This window comes from Cetorhinus maximus, chromosome 5 (genome assembly GCF_964194155.1).
Source record: "Cetorhinus maximus chromosome 5, sCetMax3.hap1.1, whole genome shotgun sequence".
In the NCBI taxonomy this organism is placed as follows: domain Eukaryota; kingdom Metazoa; phylum Chordata; class Chondrichthyes; order Lamniformes; family Cetorhinidae; genus Cetorhinus; species Cetorhinus maximus.
The window spans coordinates 151,229,231-151,245,415 of NC_135883.1; the positions used below are offsets into that span (position 1 = coordinate 151,229,231).

Sequence of the window (16,185 nt, forward strand, 5' to 3'; positions counted from 1 at the left end):
GCACAGCTACAACACTGGTATCTACTCGGCAATGTGGAAAATTGACCAGGTATGTCCTGTACACAAAAAGGACATATCCAGCCTGGCCAATAACCACCCCATCAGTCTACTCCTGATCATCAGTAAAGTAATGAAAGGCGTCATCAGTGCTATCAAGCGGCACTTGCTTTGTAATAACCTGCTTGCTGATGCCCAGTTTGAGTTCCGCCAGGACCACTCAGCTCCTGACCTCATTACAGCCTTGGTTCAATCATGGACAAAGGAGTTGAGCTCAAGAGGTGAGGTGAGAGTGAGTGCCCTTGGCATCAAAGCAGCATCTGATAGAGTGTGGCATCAAGCAGCCCCAGCAAAACTGGAGTCAATGGAATCAGGGGGAAAACTCTCCACTGGTTGGAGTCATACCTAGCACAACGGAAGGTGGCTGTGGTTGTTGGAGGTCAGTCATCTCAGCGCCAGGACATCACTGCAGGAGTTCCTCAGGGTAGTGTCCGAGGCCCAACCTCAGCTGCTTCGTCAATGACCTTCCTTCCATCATAAGGTCAAAATTGGGGATGTTCACTGATGACTGCACAATATTCAGCACCATTCGCAACTCTTCAGATGCTGAAGCAGTGCAGGTCCAAATGCAGCAAGACCTGGACAATATCCAGGCTTGGGCTGACAAGTGGCAAGTAACATTCACGCCCCACACAAGTGTCAGGCAATGACCATCTCCGACAAGAGAGAATTCAACCATCGCCCCTTCATGTTCAATGGCATTACCATCACTGAATCTCCCACTATCAACATCCCGGGGATTACCACTGACCAGAAACTGAACTAGCCTTATAAATACTGTGGTTACAAGAGCAGGTCAGAGGTTAGGAATCGTGCGACGAGGAACTCACCTCCTGACTCCCCAAATCCTGTCCACCATCTACAAGGCAAAAGTTAGCAGTGTGATGGAATACTCCCCACTTGCCTGGATGAGTGCAGCTCCTACAACACTGAAGAAGCTGGACACCATCCAGGACAAAGCAGTCCGCTTGATTGGCACCATATCCACAAACATTCACTCTCTCCACCACCAGCGCACAGTAGCAGCAGTGTGTACCATCTACAAGATGCTCTGCAGGAATTCACCAAGGCTCCTTAGACAGCACCTTCCAAACCCATGACCACTACCACCTCGAAGAACAAGGGCAGCAGATAGATGGGAACACCACCACCTGGAGGCTCCCCTCCTGGTCACTCACCATCTTGACTTGGAAATATATTGCCATTCCTTCACTGTCACTGGGTCAAAATGCTGGAACTCCCTTCCTAACAGCAACGTGGGTGTACCTACACCACATGGACTGCAGTGTTTCAAGGCGGCAGCTCACCACCACCTTCTCAAGGGCAACTAGGGATGGGCAATAAGTGCTGGCCCAGCCAGCGAAGTCCACATCTCGCGAATGAATTTTTAAAAAATACTGGTGTGTAGCTTAGAAGGGGACTTGCAAGTGGTGTTGTTCTTCTGTGTCTGCTGCCCTTATCCCTCCAGGTGGTAAAGGTCATGGGTTTGGAAGATGTTGTTGAATGCATCTTATAAATAGTACACACTGCTTCCACCGTGTGTTGTTGGTAGAAGGAGTGAATGTTTAAGGTTGTGAATAGGGTGCCACTCAAGTGGGCCGCTTTATCCTGGATGGAGTGGACCAACGGTAAGTGTAAAACACACATGGGTAAAATTTTGCAGTGGTTCTCCCAAACATCTGCCATAATTTTTGGTGGATGATTTGTATGCGCTCTGTAAAAATAGCATTTACACTGTTTTCCCATGCTTTTGTGGCTTTTCTGCTAAAGCTACAACAGAAAAGCAAAATATCCACTGTGGAAATTCAGTTCCACAGTTTCTGGACATTCAGAGACTAGGTATTAGCTACTGCAAAACTACTGAAGGAAGTTCAGAAATTTTAAAATATGAATACTAAGAATTGTTTGTGTCTTTTAGAATTGTTTATTCTTTCCTGGTGGGAAGAATATCCACTAAATAGAAACTTACCCAACAACTCTGATCTAATTATAGATAGCCAAAATCTTTTTTCATGTCACATACTAAATTATGTATAATGTTACAAATAGTGGTCTGAAACACTGAATAGTAGAAATACAGACCACAAATAGTCATACTAGAAAAGGGAGTTAAAGAGAAACGACAGGAGTCAAAGTTTCTGAGTGGGCATAAGGATGCACCAGCAGCAGAACAATTGGGGCATGTAAGCTCAAATAGGAGATGTAAGCTGGTTCCATTGTTGCTCCAAAGGCAGTTAGGGAAATAGGAAACCTATTAATGCTTTTAGTCTCCTTCTGTTGGAGCAGCCAGTCCCTAAACACTGTGGTTAAATATGCTTGAAAATTCATATTTTTCCTATAAAATCTTAAGGACAAACATCCCGGACAAACTGAAAAATGGACAGTATACTTCCCAGCCCAAAGCAAACTGCCTTGATCCTAGGATTTGAGAGGATAAAACGTTGTCCTTCTACACGTCCAGTTACAGGCAAGAATCTTGGGCTTAGATTATTTAAAATGCGAATTATACTGCAAGACCGTACAATAATCAAATCAATAGCTGATAGTTATATGTAGTTTAGAACCATAGAAGCTTACAGCCCACAAAAGAAACTCCTTTATTCCCCAAAGTGCCCATTGTGTCAGTGGCAGATCTTCACTAGAGCAATCCAGAACTGTTCCATAATTTTGCTCTCTACCCATTGTTCTGCATCAACTATATTCAACTATTTCCTTTCAATGCTGAACAAATCCACATAAAAAGTTGTCTCCTCACACAGTGTCATTATTAAATTACTGACTCCTTGTCATCAACTCCCTATTCAGAGCAACAAAACTATTCATAATTAAAACTATAAATTGTTTTCATAGCTATAGTTTTTGATCACTGGCATCATTGTAGTGAATCTATGCTGCATTATCCTTGTGTCCCTTCTTAACGAATTTGTTTTATTAGCCATCCTAGCCCCCTACCACAATTTGCATATCTAAGGAAGACTGACAAATTGTGGATCAAGTTCACTGCTATCTCCCATCTGATTTTCTTCAAAGTCCTGGAGTTGCAGATCAAGATTGGTAACTTAAAATTTAGTAGAATTCAAAATTGATAAGAACCAATTCCTATTTTGCTGCACCTTCTTCCTCCAAAATCAGATCCCTCCCTTTATCCTACACATTCTTTAATTTATTTTTATTGTTCATTATGCTCATAAAAGCCCTAACAACTTCCTTTGTTATACAGGCCTTCCTCATCTTCCCTTCCAATCCCCCTTTTTACCTCCTCATTACTCTTTCTATATTCCTCACAATTTTCTTCTGCAAAATTTTATCAGGCTTCCAATTTTCAGTTTAGTTTCAATCTCTCGATTTCTCTACAGAAATCTGTCATTTGATATATTCCTTTTCATCTTCAGGAATGTATCAATTTGGGACTCACCACCTCATGTTTGAAGATTCCTCACTGTTAATCCATTTGTGCCAACATAACCCTCCACCCGCCCCGGTGATTTTACGTCAGATCTTCTTAACCATCTGAACACTACCCTTTTCCAGAGGAACACCTCTATCTCTGACGTTTTATTATCCTCCAATTTTGACTATAAACCCAACAAAGTTATGGGCTTTTAACCCAACTAAGATATGGTTGGTATTTTCCAAATTAAAAAAATCATTCATGGGATGTGGGCTTCGCTGGCTGGGCAGGCATTTATTGCCCATCCCTAATTGTCCTTGAGAAGGTGGTGGTGGGCTGCCTTCTTAAACTGCTGCAGTCCATGTGGTATAGGTAGACCCACAGTGCTGTTGGGGGTGGGTGGATGGGGGCGGGGGGCAGGGAGTTCCAGGATTTTGACCCAGCGACAGTGAAGGATCAGTGATATATTTCCAAGTCAGGATGGCGAGTGACTTGGAGGGGAACTTACAGGGAGTGGTGTTCTCATCTATCTGCTGCCCTTGTCCTTCTAGGTGGTAGCGGTCATGGGTTTGGAAGGTACTATCTAAGGAGCCTTGGTGAATTCCTGCAGTGCATCTTGTAGATGGTACACACTGCAGCTATTGTGCATCGGTGGTGAAGGGAGTGAATGTTTGTGGATGTGGTGCCAATCAAGTGGCCTGCTTTGTCCTGGACAGTGTCCAGCTTTGTCCTGGAGAGTGACCAGCTTCTTCAGTGTTGTAGGAGCTGCACTCATCCAGGCAAGTGGGGAGCATTCCATCACATTCCTGACTTGTGCCTTGTCGATGGTGGACAGGCTTTGGGAGTCAGGAGATGAGTTATTTGTCGCACAATTCCTGGCCTCTGACCTGTTCTTGTAGCCACAGTATATATATATACATATATATATATATATATATATATATATATATATATATATATATATATAGCTAGTCTAGTTCAGTTTCTGGTCAATGGTAACCCCCAGGATGTTGATAGTGGGGGATTCAGTGATGGTAATGCCACTGAACATCAAGGGCGATGATTGAATTCGCCCTTGTTGGAAATGGTCACGGCTTGACACTTGTGGGGCACGAATGTTGCTTGCCACTTGTCAGCCTAAGCCTGGATATTGTCCAGGTCTTGCTGCATTTGGACATGGATTGTTCAATATCTGAGGAGTCACAAATGGTGCTGAACATTGTGCAGTCATCAGCGAACATCCTCACTTCTGACCTTATGATGGAAGGAAGGTCATTGATGAAGCAGCTGAAGATGGTTGAGCCAAGGACACTACCCTGAGGAACTCCTGCAGTGATGTCCTTGAGCTGAGGTGACTGACCTCCAACAACCACAACCATCTTCCTTTGTGCTAGGTATGTCTCCAACCAGTGGAGAGTTTTCCCCGATTCCCAGTGACTCCAGTTTTGCTAGGGCTCCTTGATGCCACACTTCATCAAATGCTGCCTTGATGTCAAGGGCAGTCATCTCACCTCACCCCTTGAGTTCAGCTCTTTGTCCATGTTTGAGCCAAGGCTGTAATGAGGTCAGGAGCTGAGTGGCCCTGGCGGAACCCAAACTGGGCGTCAGTAAGCAGGTTATTGCTAAGCAAATGCTGCTTGATAACACTGCTGATGACCTCTTCCATTAGTTTACTGATGAACGAGAGTGGAATGATGGAGCGGTAATTGGCCGGGTTGTTTTGTGTGTACAGGACATACCTGGGCAATTTTCCACATCACCAGGTAGATGCAAGTGTTGTAGCTGTACGGGAACAGCTTGGCCAGGGGTACAGCAAGTTCTGGAGCACAAGTCTTCAGCACTATTGCCGGAATGTTGTCAGGGCCCATAGCGTTTGCTGTATCCAGGACCTTCAGCCATTTCTTGATACCACGCGAGTGAATCGAATTGGCTGAAGACTGGCATCTATGATGCTGGGGACCTCCGGAGGAGGCCGAGATGGATTATCCACTTGGCACTTCTGGCTGAAGATTGTTGCGAATGCTTCAGCCTTTTTTTTTGCACTGCTGTGCTGGGCTCCTCCATCATTGAGGATGGGGATATTTGTGGAGCCAATTCCTCCAGTGAGTTGTTTAATTGTCCACCACCATTCAAACTGGATGTGGCAGGACTGCAGAGCTTCGGTCTGTTCCATTGGTTGTGAGATTGCTTAGCTCCGTCTTTCAATTGCTGTTTATGCTGTTTGGCACGCAAGTAGACCTGCTTTTCTATAGCTTCACCAGGTTAACACGTCATTTTTCGGTAGGCCTGGTGCTGCTGCTGGCATGCCCTCCTGCACTCTTCATTGAACTAGGGTTGATCCCCTGGCTTGATGGTAACGGTAGAGTGGTATGGTAGTATCAATAATGGTTTCTATCACAGCAGTAAAACATTAATATCTAGGGTGTTGGCATATGGGTGTCCGTATGGATAAAGTTAAGGAATACAAAAGGGAAAAGGTACAAGAGGCTGGGCTAAGAGGTTACAGATTGTGTTCGAGTACAAGTCTGCTGATGCTGATGGCCCACAGCGCCTCATGGATGCCCAGTATTGAGTCGCCTACTCTCACTTCAGCTATATGGCACACTTCATGAACTGGAACTAAAGCCAGACATGCTTTTTCCCTTCTTGACAAGCAGACTTGGATGGGTTTAAATGAAAACCCACTAACAGCTTTGACCACATGCCTCAACTTAATCGCAATCTATTTTACAATAGTTAAAATTAATGTTTTTTTAAACTTGCTGAACTGTAAGCAAATCTTCCCAATTTCATCTCTATGCATATTCACAATTGTACCTTTTCCCTTTTGTATTCCTTAACTTTGTCCATATGGATACCCATATGCCAACATCCTAGATATTAATGTTTTACTACTGTGATAGAATCCTTTATTGATACTACCATACCACTCTATTCCTTATAATTAGAAATATGGAATTCCAAGTCCTGGTCAAACATAAGCTATGCCTCCATTATAGTTACTGTATCACGCCACTCCACAGTTATTATCATTTTTAACTTGCCATTTGTTTTGAAACATTTTATTCAGGAATTCACCCACATACCATACAACGTTGATCTCAATTTTTATCTTAGTAATATTAGTCCTTCATTTTTCTCATAAGCTGTACTTTATTAGCTCTGTTTTCTCTTTGTTGCCTTCCTTGGCTTTTTTTTAAACTTTCCTTTCTGTTTCCTCTTTTTTCTGTCTCCCCAAGCCCATGAGTTAAACTTTCCCCACAGCACAACCCACCCAATGAGTAAATTGGTACCAGACACCACAACAAGAATCCATCCAAAATAAATTTTCTTGCAAAAAATATACCTCATTTAACTACCTTATGATGTTTGGGCTGATCAAGGGTAAAACTAAAGCATATGGCCACTTATGTGAAGTGCCAGTTTTAAACACAACTTGATTTTGTCCTGAATATGTAGAGGACTTTACCTTGAGAAGGTATGTTGGGATATTGCTGAAATCCACTGGAAGCTTCAAAAGGAAACGTGCGGAAAATTCGCCAGTCTGTAGAATTGACAGGAAAAAATGATTATATCACCTTCAATTGTAGCTCTTGTGTATCCATTATCACTAAAAGTAAGACTGTGAAATATAGCAGTATGCATCATGTGGCTATGTATTCACTGGATAACGTTGCATATAATAACTTCTGAGAGCACAACTTTCATTCCGTATATAAAAAGCACATCAAACAAATTGAATAGATGAAACATAAATAATGTACACTCTTACCAATTTCATCAACACAGTTAGGATTTTTTCTATTATAAATATACAAAACAAAGACCCCCAGACAGTTCATTTTTATGGAAACCTAAACTCCTCTAAGTGATACGAAAGTATACTACTTTTCATATCATTTTTCTGGTTGATTGTCAAGTAGGTATATGAATGTGAGTGTATATGATTCTGTCAGTATGATTGATTACTTTTGGAGTCAGGCAGATTGCAAGCTTAAAATTATCAAAAGAGGCTAAGTGTAGAAATGTGCTTGAAATGCTAATGAATGCTGTCTTAGCATGTAATGTGTGAAGGGAATTTGCATTTTTTAGATGAGTGAAGGGATTGTTTGGATTTCAAAGGGATGTTAGACTGTTTACAACTAGCCAGATAAGCAAGGCTAAGGAGTGTATTTATTTTCTCAAAGTTTTACGGACAATATTGGCAACATGAAGATTTTTATGTTATGGGAAAGGTACAGTTCCAAAGGCATATGGAACAATGGAATTTACATATTAAAGAGAGAGAAACATATATAAAGGAGAATGAAAGGCTATGTTGGAGGCCATGTAAGATCTAACAGGTGTGTGTCAAACAGTCTTGAAGAAGCCTCCAGCCATTTGTGCATAAGTCTGTCGTATCCAGTACTAAAGTTGGAGAAAGCCATTTGGAATTCCACTGTCAAGTGGGTGCTGTGTTAACTTGCTGTTTTAAAAAAAATCTAAAATCTATTTTGGACTGTTGCCTTAAAGAGGGTGTGTAACTGGAAGTCAGGTTAATTAGGGATTTTATGAGTTGTTATAGTGCTAAGTAATTGTCTTATGTATGTCCTTGAAATCTTTTATTTTGCTAAGAAATATTTTAATTTAATTTTTAAAATCTGTAAAGGTCTTAGTGGACTCAATACTTCTGAATTCAGTGCACACATCTTCTCATAATAAATACAAATTGTGAAACTGTTGTGATAGCGTGACCAAGTTCCCTTGCGGATTTGGTCCGCCTGACACACATCATCTGCCACATCATAGCACTAAGCAACATTCAACATCTAAATGGACAGTTGGTTTCAGAAACTGGAATCCAATACCTGAGACATCCACTAATAATGCTTAACACAATCAAGCTGACTCTGTTGTATTTAAACACCTTTTCAAAGTGCACATACCTTTTTTCAAACAAAAGTTATAATTCTCCACTTCTCTTTAGTAGGCTGGATTCAAAGCCATATCCCAGATATGAATAAATAACTTTCTAAGAAAGTCCTGGTGTCCTGGCCAATAATTCTGCCTCAACCTATACCACCATAGCTACCTTGATTTGCTCTGACCAAAAATTGCATTCTGAACCCTGGATTCCATTCCTTGGCTTATCACCTGCATGAACCACAGTGCACAATCTCTGCAGCTTATTTGACCCCAAGCTGAGCTTTAAACCCATGCCTTATTCATCTTGAACATTGCCTATTTTCTCTTTTGCAAAATTTTGGGGCAGTTACTACTTTATAGTTGCTATACAAAAGCAAGTTATTGCTGGGTTACTCCACTCATCCGATAGTAATTTCTCTATTTATTGCAAGGAAGCATAACTACAATAGGTAGCAATTTGAAATGGCTTTGGCAATATGAATTAATGACTTACAATACTTTGACATTTTTCATAGGAATAAATTTATTAGTGTTTTCAGATCACACAGTACAGCAGAATGTAACAAAATGTTCAAATTATAGAAATAAATTAGGTACAGCAGTGTAGAAACACACTTGCAAAGGGAATTACTGAAATGGTCTATTTTTTCTGGGTTTCTGCAAATGAGAGTCCAACTGACTAACAAATGTGCTCTGTTACCACAATTCTGAGCAGGATACTGGGTTATCACTTTATCACAGGCTTGGTACAAGTAAAAGTCTTGAGTTACTGAATAGAAGTGTCAGCCTGCTCTAATATTAGATAGTCAGATAATTGTATACCTATTTATACAAGCAAGACCCTGTATCTTTGACTCCATCACCACCATTCTTCAAATAAGACATATCAGAAGCAACTATTTCACAGGATGGTCTGATTTTATTCTTAAATGGGTTTGGAATAATTTGAACTATTGCTTCTGCCTTGGAATTTGATGCATTATTCCCATTCCCCATGACGTGGTCCTCCTGGGCGGAATTTTCTAAGCCCGCTAATGGCGGGCGTGATAAGTGGCGTGTGCGGAAAATATGGCGGGACCCACTTCACGACGGCGTGAAGGCAGGTCGCAATCCTCCGCTCAGCCCGCCAATGGTTGGCCACGTTTCCCACCACCGGTCGGTGGGGAGCTAATAGTAATACATTGGCATATAATTAATTAATTAAAAGTCCATGCCGCCAGGCTCTTGGAACCCCGCCGTATCACCCGTCCACGTCAGTGGGAAAGCACGCCGATGTGTTTCACAACAGCATGCAGGCGAAGTGCATTTTGCGGCCTTCACTTTGGGGGAACTGAGGTGAGTGAGCAGCTGCGATCTCCATAGCTCGCCCGTTGTTTACGCCAGAAACTGATGACTGGGGCCCTGCAGGTGACTGCTGAGGGGGGGTGTCTGGGGGCAAGTGCTGGCCAACCTTGGAGGCAACTGCTGAGGGGTAGGGGTGTCTGGGGGCAAATGCTGGCCAGCCTCGGAGGTGACTACTGAGCAGGGGGGTCAAGTGTTGCCCTGGCACTGTATCCCGCGCACAGGTAATCAAGGTGGGGGCAGGGTAAGCGAGGGAAGTGGCCATGCATTAGGGACACCTGTATAAACTGGCCATGCCTCTGCAACTAAGACAGGTCAGGCACAGTCACAGTGATACGATTGGGGTCAGGCTCATAGCCTGCCCGCCCATGCAAGCAATGCGGAGGCACCGAAGGGCCACAAAGCGCTCCATGCCTTCCCCCCACCCCGCACAGACTTCGATTCCGCCACCACTTTATTGGGCCGCAGAGCAGTTGGACTGCACAAGTTGTGCAACCTCCTCGCCAATGCTGGCCATGTAGCAGTCACTGCTAGAGGCATTCACAGCCCCTTGAAATCTCAGCATCCTGATTTTGACCAGTGTCTCCCATGTCACAGGTTGACAGGGCAGCCATGCAACACACTCATCTCTGGCCATCCGAGGGGTGACCAGCACTCTCTGGTAAGCGTTAAGGGGCGGTCACACAGGGCCAGGAAAGGTGCTAAGTACAGCCATGATAACCATGTTTCTCTCTCTCTTTCATGCTGCAGGAGGACCACGTCAAGAGCATGGATCCTGGTGACCTAGCTGTATGCCTGATGGCCTACAGAGACTGTAGGAGTCGGAGGAGAGAGCGACTGAGGCACCTGGCCGTGCAAAGGCAGGAGCAGTAACCTCATGAAGAAGGGGCAGCAGGGGCTCCCACACACACTGCCCAGGAGCGACAGCGAGCCGTGGCTGATTGGTGCCTAGTGACACCCAGGGTCTATAGTCGCCGCCTTCCATTCCTGCAGATGACTGAGAACTACTGTTGCCGATGACTGCACGTGTCTAGGGACCTCGTAGCTTACATCTGCCACTTACTGCAGGACTTGGCGCCAAGGGGACATGGAGGGCATCCACTGCCAATGGCTGTAAAAGTGACCGCGGCACTCAATTTCTATGCCAGTGGCTCCTTTCAGGGCTCCACAGGTGGCATCTGTGAGATTTCACAATCCACCACCCACAAATGCAAGCATGAGGTCATGGATGCCATCTTCTCCATGGTACACAACTTTGTTTACATTTCGTCCGGGACCGGGATAGCCAGGATGCAAGGGCCATTGGATTCGCTCTGATTCGGGATTCCCACAGGTGCGATTGACTGCGCTCATGTGGCACTCAGGTCTCCATTACTACACTCAGTGAACTTCATCAACCGCAAGGGCTTCCACTCACTGAACATGCAGCTGGTATGCGAACACCAGAAACACATCCTGCAGGTATGCGCAAGGTTTCCAGGGAGTGTGCACAGTGCCTGCATCCTGAGTCGCTCACAGGTTTTTGCAGTCTTCCAGGGTCCACAGAGGCTACAGGGTTGGCTCCGAGGGGACAAGGCCTCCGCAGAGGCCGTGGCTGATGACACCTGTGTGGCGGCCTCAGACGGCAGCAGTGCAGCGCTATAATGAGGCTCATGTAGCAGCTCGCAACTTGGTGGAGCAGACCATTGGGATGCTGAAGATGCAGTTCCGGTGCCTGGACCGGTCTGAAGGAGCCCTGCAATACAGTCCGGAGAGGGTGTCACGCATCGTCGTCGATGCTGAGCCCTTACAGCCAGGCACTGCAACAGGGTGAGGAGCTGGCTGAGGAGGCGATGGAGGAGCTGCACGTCTCCTCTGATGAGGAGGACACCAACAGACATGAGGGTGAGGGGCTCCTTGGTGATGGCGATGGGAGGTGAGGCTGTCCCACTGGCTAGACAAGGCAGGCGCACTCGGGAGACCCCTAGATTTGTGGAGGAGGATGACGACATGTCCCCGTAGATGCTCACTTCGCAGTTGTGAACGTTTGACTCCAGGCTGGCTTATTGCAGCACCAATACCCTCTGTGAGGATGCTCCTGTCAAAGAGATGCAGTGGAGGCCCTAATAGTTGCTCGATCACAAGAGGATGATGGCAACATGCAGTGAGGGCACTCTATAGATCTTCACATAGTCTGAGAATGTCGGACTCCTGTCTGGCCGAAGGCTTAAGCTCCATGATCAGGGCCATCTCAGAGACGCAGTCATGAAACTTTAGATGCATCCGATGCTGTGTCCGCCTTCAGCACCTCAGCCCTTCAGGAGCTGGTGCACAGCATGGTCGCAGATGAGGGTGTGATGGGGGCCAGCCTCACCTTAAAGGTGCTGAGCACACAGAGAGTATGAGAGAGCTCTGTGGCGCCTGCCCACTACATTCTGGCAGCGATGACCAGCACTGCCGAGGTGCAGGCATCAGTAATGTTCCAGGGAGTGTGAGGCTGGACCATCACTGTGGTCTGAAGGCCGCACAGAGCACAGGGAAGAGGCCCTGGACTGAGGCACCTGCCTTTTATCTTGTGCAGAAAGGTTTCACATCTGAGTGACAAGAACACTGCTCATCAGAACAAGGAGCCACAGGCAGGGAGACATTCTTAGGAGTTTATTGACAATGGTGAACAGTATGTACAAGTGATCAACAACCGTGGCCTGGCTGCGCAACTACTTTTACCTAACTTTCCTAACCCTGCTGCTACGTCTTGGTGCTCCCCGGACATGTACAGCAGAGGTGGAGGCAGCCTGCTGACTGTAACGCCTTGTTTGTGATGACTTTGGCAGGCGTCCTCTGGAATGCCGAGACTTGGAAGGCCCCAGCCTGCTTTCGGAGTCCTGCTGAGTGGCACCCTCCTTAGCCTGTGAAGCTGGATCTGTGGAGGTCACAGGAAGAGGGGAGTCAGATGGGGCGGTCAATTCCAGATTCACCTGGGTGGATGGCCTCAGAGCATGCACCTGCTAATCTTCCTCCCTATGGGTGCTCGAGAGCCCCTGGCTGGCTTTGTGAGCAGAAGGGGTAGCTGGAGTGAGATCGAGCTGCCCAGACCCCTCTTGCATACACGCTGTTGGAGGCCAACTATGGCATCTGCGATGGAGTTAAGCTTGCGCAGCAGTGCAGGAGTGACGTCCTGGATCGAGGTCTCCATGGCTGCTGCCATCCTGCCAACGTTGACCTCAGTGCATTGCAATGCCTATGCTATCATCTCAGCCTGAAGACGGATGGACTCCTCCATCGTGTCTTGCAATCTGAGGAGTGCAGCGGATATCCCTTTCTGTTGTTCCCTTGCCTTTGCAGCTGCAGCAACTGTGACAGGCTCGTCATCTGACTTGGACTCAGCAATGTTCTGGCTTCCAGCAGTCCTCTGAGTGCCGGGGACCTTGGGAGTCCCTGCCTCCGCCTGCTGTGGATCAAAAGTGCGATTTGCTCACCAGATTGTGATCCTGAGGCTACTGTAAAGCTAGGCCCCACTGAGGTGTATGTCTCTGCGCTGGTGGAGGGTGTGGGTGAACGCTGTGATGGGACTTCAGGGAGGATGCCTTCAGATTCCTCTTCAGAGGTTTCTTCGCAGCTTGATTGGAGGCCCTGGGTCATGGACTCTGTCGGCTGTTTGGCAGATGTGCTTGCGAAAGCAAGGGGAGATAATTAGTGCATGGCAGTGGCCTGTGATAGGGGACATATCACTCACGACACGGCTGTCTGATGGATGTTGCACTGCTGGATCCTCAATTAGTAGAACAATGCCAACCTCACCGTCAGTGCAGGGCCGGTCCCGGACATCGCTGGCCAACCAGATGGCTCTGTTTTTGAATTCTGTCGGAACTTTGATTTCTGGCATCCCTCCACCTGCCTACGACCTTTCCCTCCTGTTGCGAGCCAGTTTGTCCTGCATGGATAGAGGTGCGGAGAGTGTTTCAGACACCTGCTGGGCTAGATGATAAGTATGCCTGGCCTGTGTGGCTGGTGAGTAGTCCCATGGACAGGATGAGGGCAATGATGGTTCATGTGAAAGAGTGAATGGTGATGTCCCTTGCACTGGCAGTGAGTGAGGGCCTGTGGAAGTGTGATGGGTTTGTGAGTGAGAGAGTTGGGAGCGATGGAAAGAGTGACTTACCCTGGCAGAACCGTGTAGATCATTCATCTTTTTGTGGAACTGGGTGGCTGTCCTCCTCTGCAGAGCGTTCGGGCTGATCGCCGCTGCCACCGCCTCCCAAGCTGGGTTGGTGACATTGCTACCCATCCTACGGCCAGAGCGGGGCTAGAGCACATCCCGGTCGGCCTCCATGGCATCCAGCAGTCGCTCGAGGGACCTGTTGTCGAAGCAGGGGGCTGCAGTCTTTTTGCCTTTGCTGGCTTTGTCTCCTAGGCAGCAGTGGTGAGCTGGTGGCGATGAGCGCTTTGCTAGCGGCTGCCTTTTAAAGATGGCGGCCGGCGTGATGCAACAGTGGGGTGATGGTGAGCGGGCAAATGACAGCCCAACCGCCATGGAAACAGTGTGTTTCGTGGGAGTGAATATATAATGAGGCGGGCTCAGGAAGATACAGTGTGAAAACCCGCCATTTTCATCGGCGGGTAGGACTCCATTTTACCCACCCGCTATTGCACTTAGTGGAATTCTAGGAAAATTCAGCCCAGCGTGGTAAAATAGAACAATTACAAACCTAAACTTACTTCACAGCATTAGTCTCTCAGAAATTGGACAGTATGCTCTTTCAAGTTTTGTTGATCAGATTAGTTAAATCCAGAGTGTCTGAATTTGTTGTTATGACTCTCTTCATTAAAGCAAAGGAAATCATTTAGGTTTAAACTTATCATTCATGACAATACAGGCATCCTAGATTTGGCAAAGGTCAGGCATTTTCTGACAAAGCTCCCAAACCTTTGCTTCAGCCAATTTGTGCACAAAATTCTGCAATTAAATGTAAAACTAGGAAGTAACTCTGGTCGAGGCAAAATTTTTTTCCATTTTATATGTAGGATTCAGCAGTGTGTTCCACGTTTTAATCAGAAGTGACAAGTGACATTTTGAAACAGATCAAATAGAAATTTTGGAACAACTCAATTGAACTGATACAAGAATTAAACAAGAAATTCATCTTTGTCAGGGTAGACATTCTAGGTTCAGCATGGATCAGGTACTTGTATTTGCTGAAAGTCCTGAAACATCACATACCCATCTCTAACTTTTATGGATGATTATTGACCAGACGCATAGTTCCAGGAGTTTCTGTCTATAATTTAAGAGGGACTCAAATTCTGAATTAATACAGTCAGCAAGAAAAGCAAACTTATTTGGAGGGGCTGTGAGTGGGGAGGGTAGGGTTGCTGGAACAGCATGAAAATTAGCTCCCCAATGCTTTCCATTCTGAGAGCAACTATTTAGAAATATGTTGTAGTTTAGTGGACAGATGTTACATATCCTTTGATGACAGCAGTTATATTTAAATATGAGATTCATATAATTACATTGACTGGGAACACCATCTATACAGTTATGGGGCAGAAAACATGGGTGGGAATTGTTTATAGGCCCCTAACAATAGTTGTAATGTAGGGCAGAATATAAATCAGGAAATTAGAGACACAGGAGACAAAGATAATACTGCAATCATGGGGGGGACTTTCATTTCAAATAGACCGAACAAACCAATTTGCAGTGATACCGTGCAGAATGAGTTCATGGGATGTAAACAAGATAGTTTTCTAGACCAGTATATCAAGGAACACAAACCCAACACAAACCCTATCTAGTGTCAATGTAAATTCTAACACAAACGCCATCGAGTGTCAGTGTAAACCCTAACACAAATCCCATCAAGTGTCAGTGTAAACCCTAACGCAAACCCTATTGAGTGTCAGTGTAAATCCCAACACAAACACCATCGAGTTTCAAGCTATTTTGGATCTAGTGCAATGAGAAAGGGTTAATTAATAATCTTGTAGTAAGGGGGCCTCACGGAAGAATGCCATAATATAGAAATTTATATTGAGTCTGAAAATGATTTAGTTAAATCCAGAGCTATGGTAGACTGGGAAACTAACATTAAAAGATATGGCAATAGACAAGCAAGAGCTAGATTAATACATCATTTGCACCAAAAGCACATTTTAAGGCACAAAAATGCCACTAAAAATTGCTCCAAACATGGCTAACAAGAGTTAAAGATATTATTAGAATGAAAGGGAGAGGCTTACAATGTTGCTAAAAAAAAGGGGGAATAAACCTGAGGATTGGAAGAATTTTAGAATTCAGAAAAGGATGACTAAGAATTGATATGGAAAGAGAGAGAACAAGAGAGTAGACTAGCAAGAGACATAAAAACAGATTGTTAACTTTTCTGTAAGTATGTAAATAAGAGAATAGTGGCAGTAAACAGGGGACCTTTTGAGGCAGAGAACTGAAATTACAATGGAGATGAGGGAATAATACAGATATTAAACATGTACTTTGTATCTATTTGCTG

At 45.2% G+C, this 16,185-nt stretch overlaps 1 protein-coding gene across 7 annotated transcripts in view; it reads right to left on the bottom strand.

The window, feature by feature from the left end:
* The window catches only part of babam2 (BRISC and BRCA1 A complex member 2), a 205,920-nt gene that overhangs the window by 109,176 nt on the left and 80,559 nt on the right, over positions 1-16,185 (bottom strand). For all 7 annotated transcript variants that reach the window (XM_078542699.1, XM_078542698.1, XM_078542696.1 and 4 more), the window contains one exon: positions 6,918-6,992. In XM_078542699.1, coding sequence (XP_078398825.1) covers positions 6,918-6,992 — 75 coding nt within the window. The remainder of the gene's footprint in view (positions 1-6,917; positions 6,993-16,185) is intronic.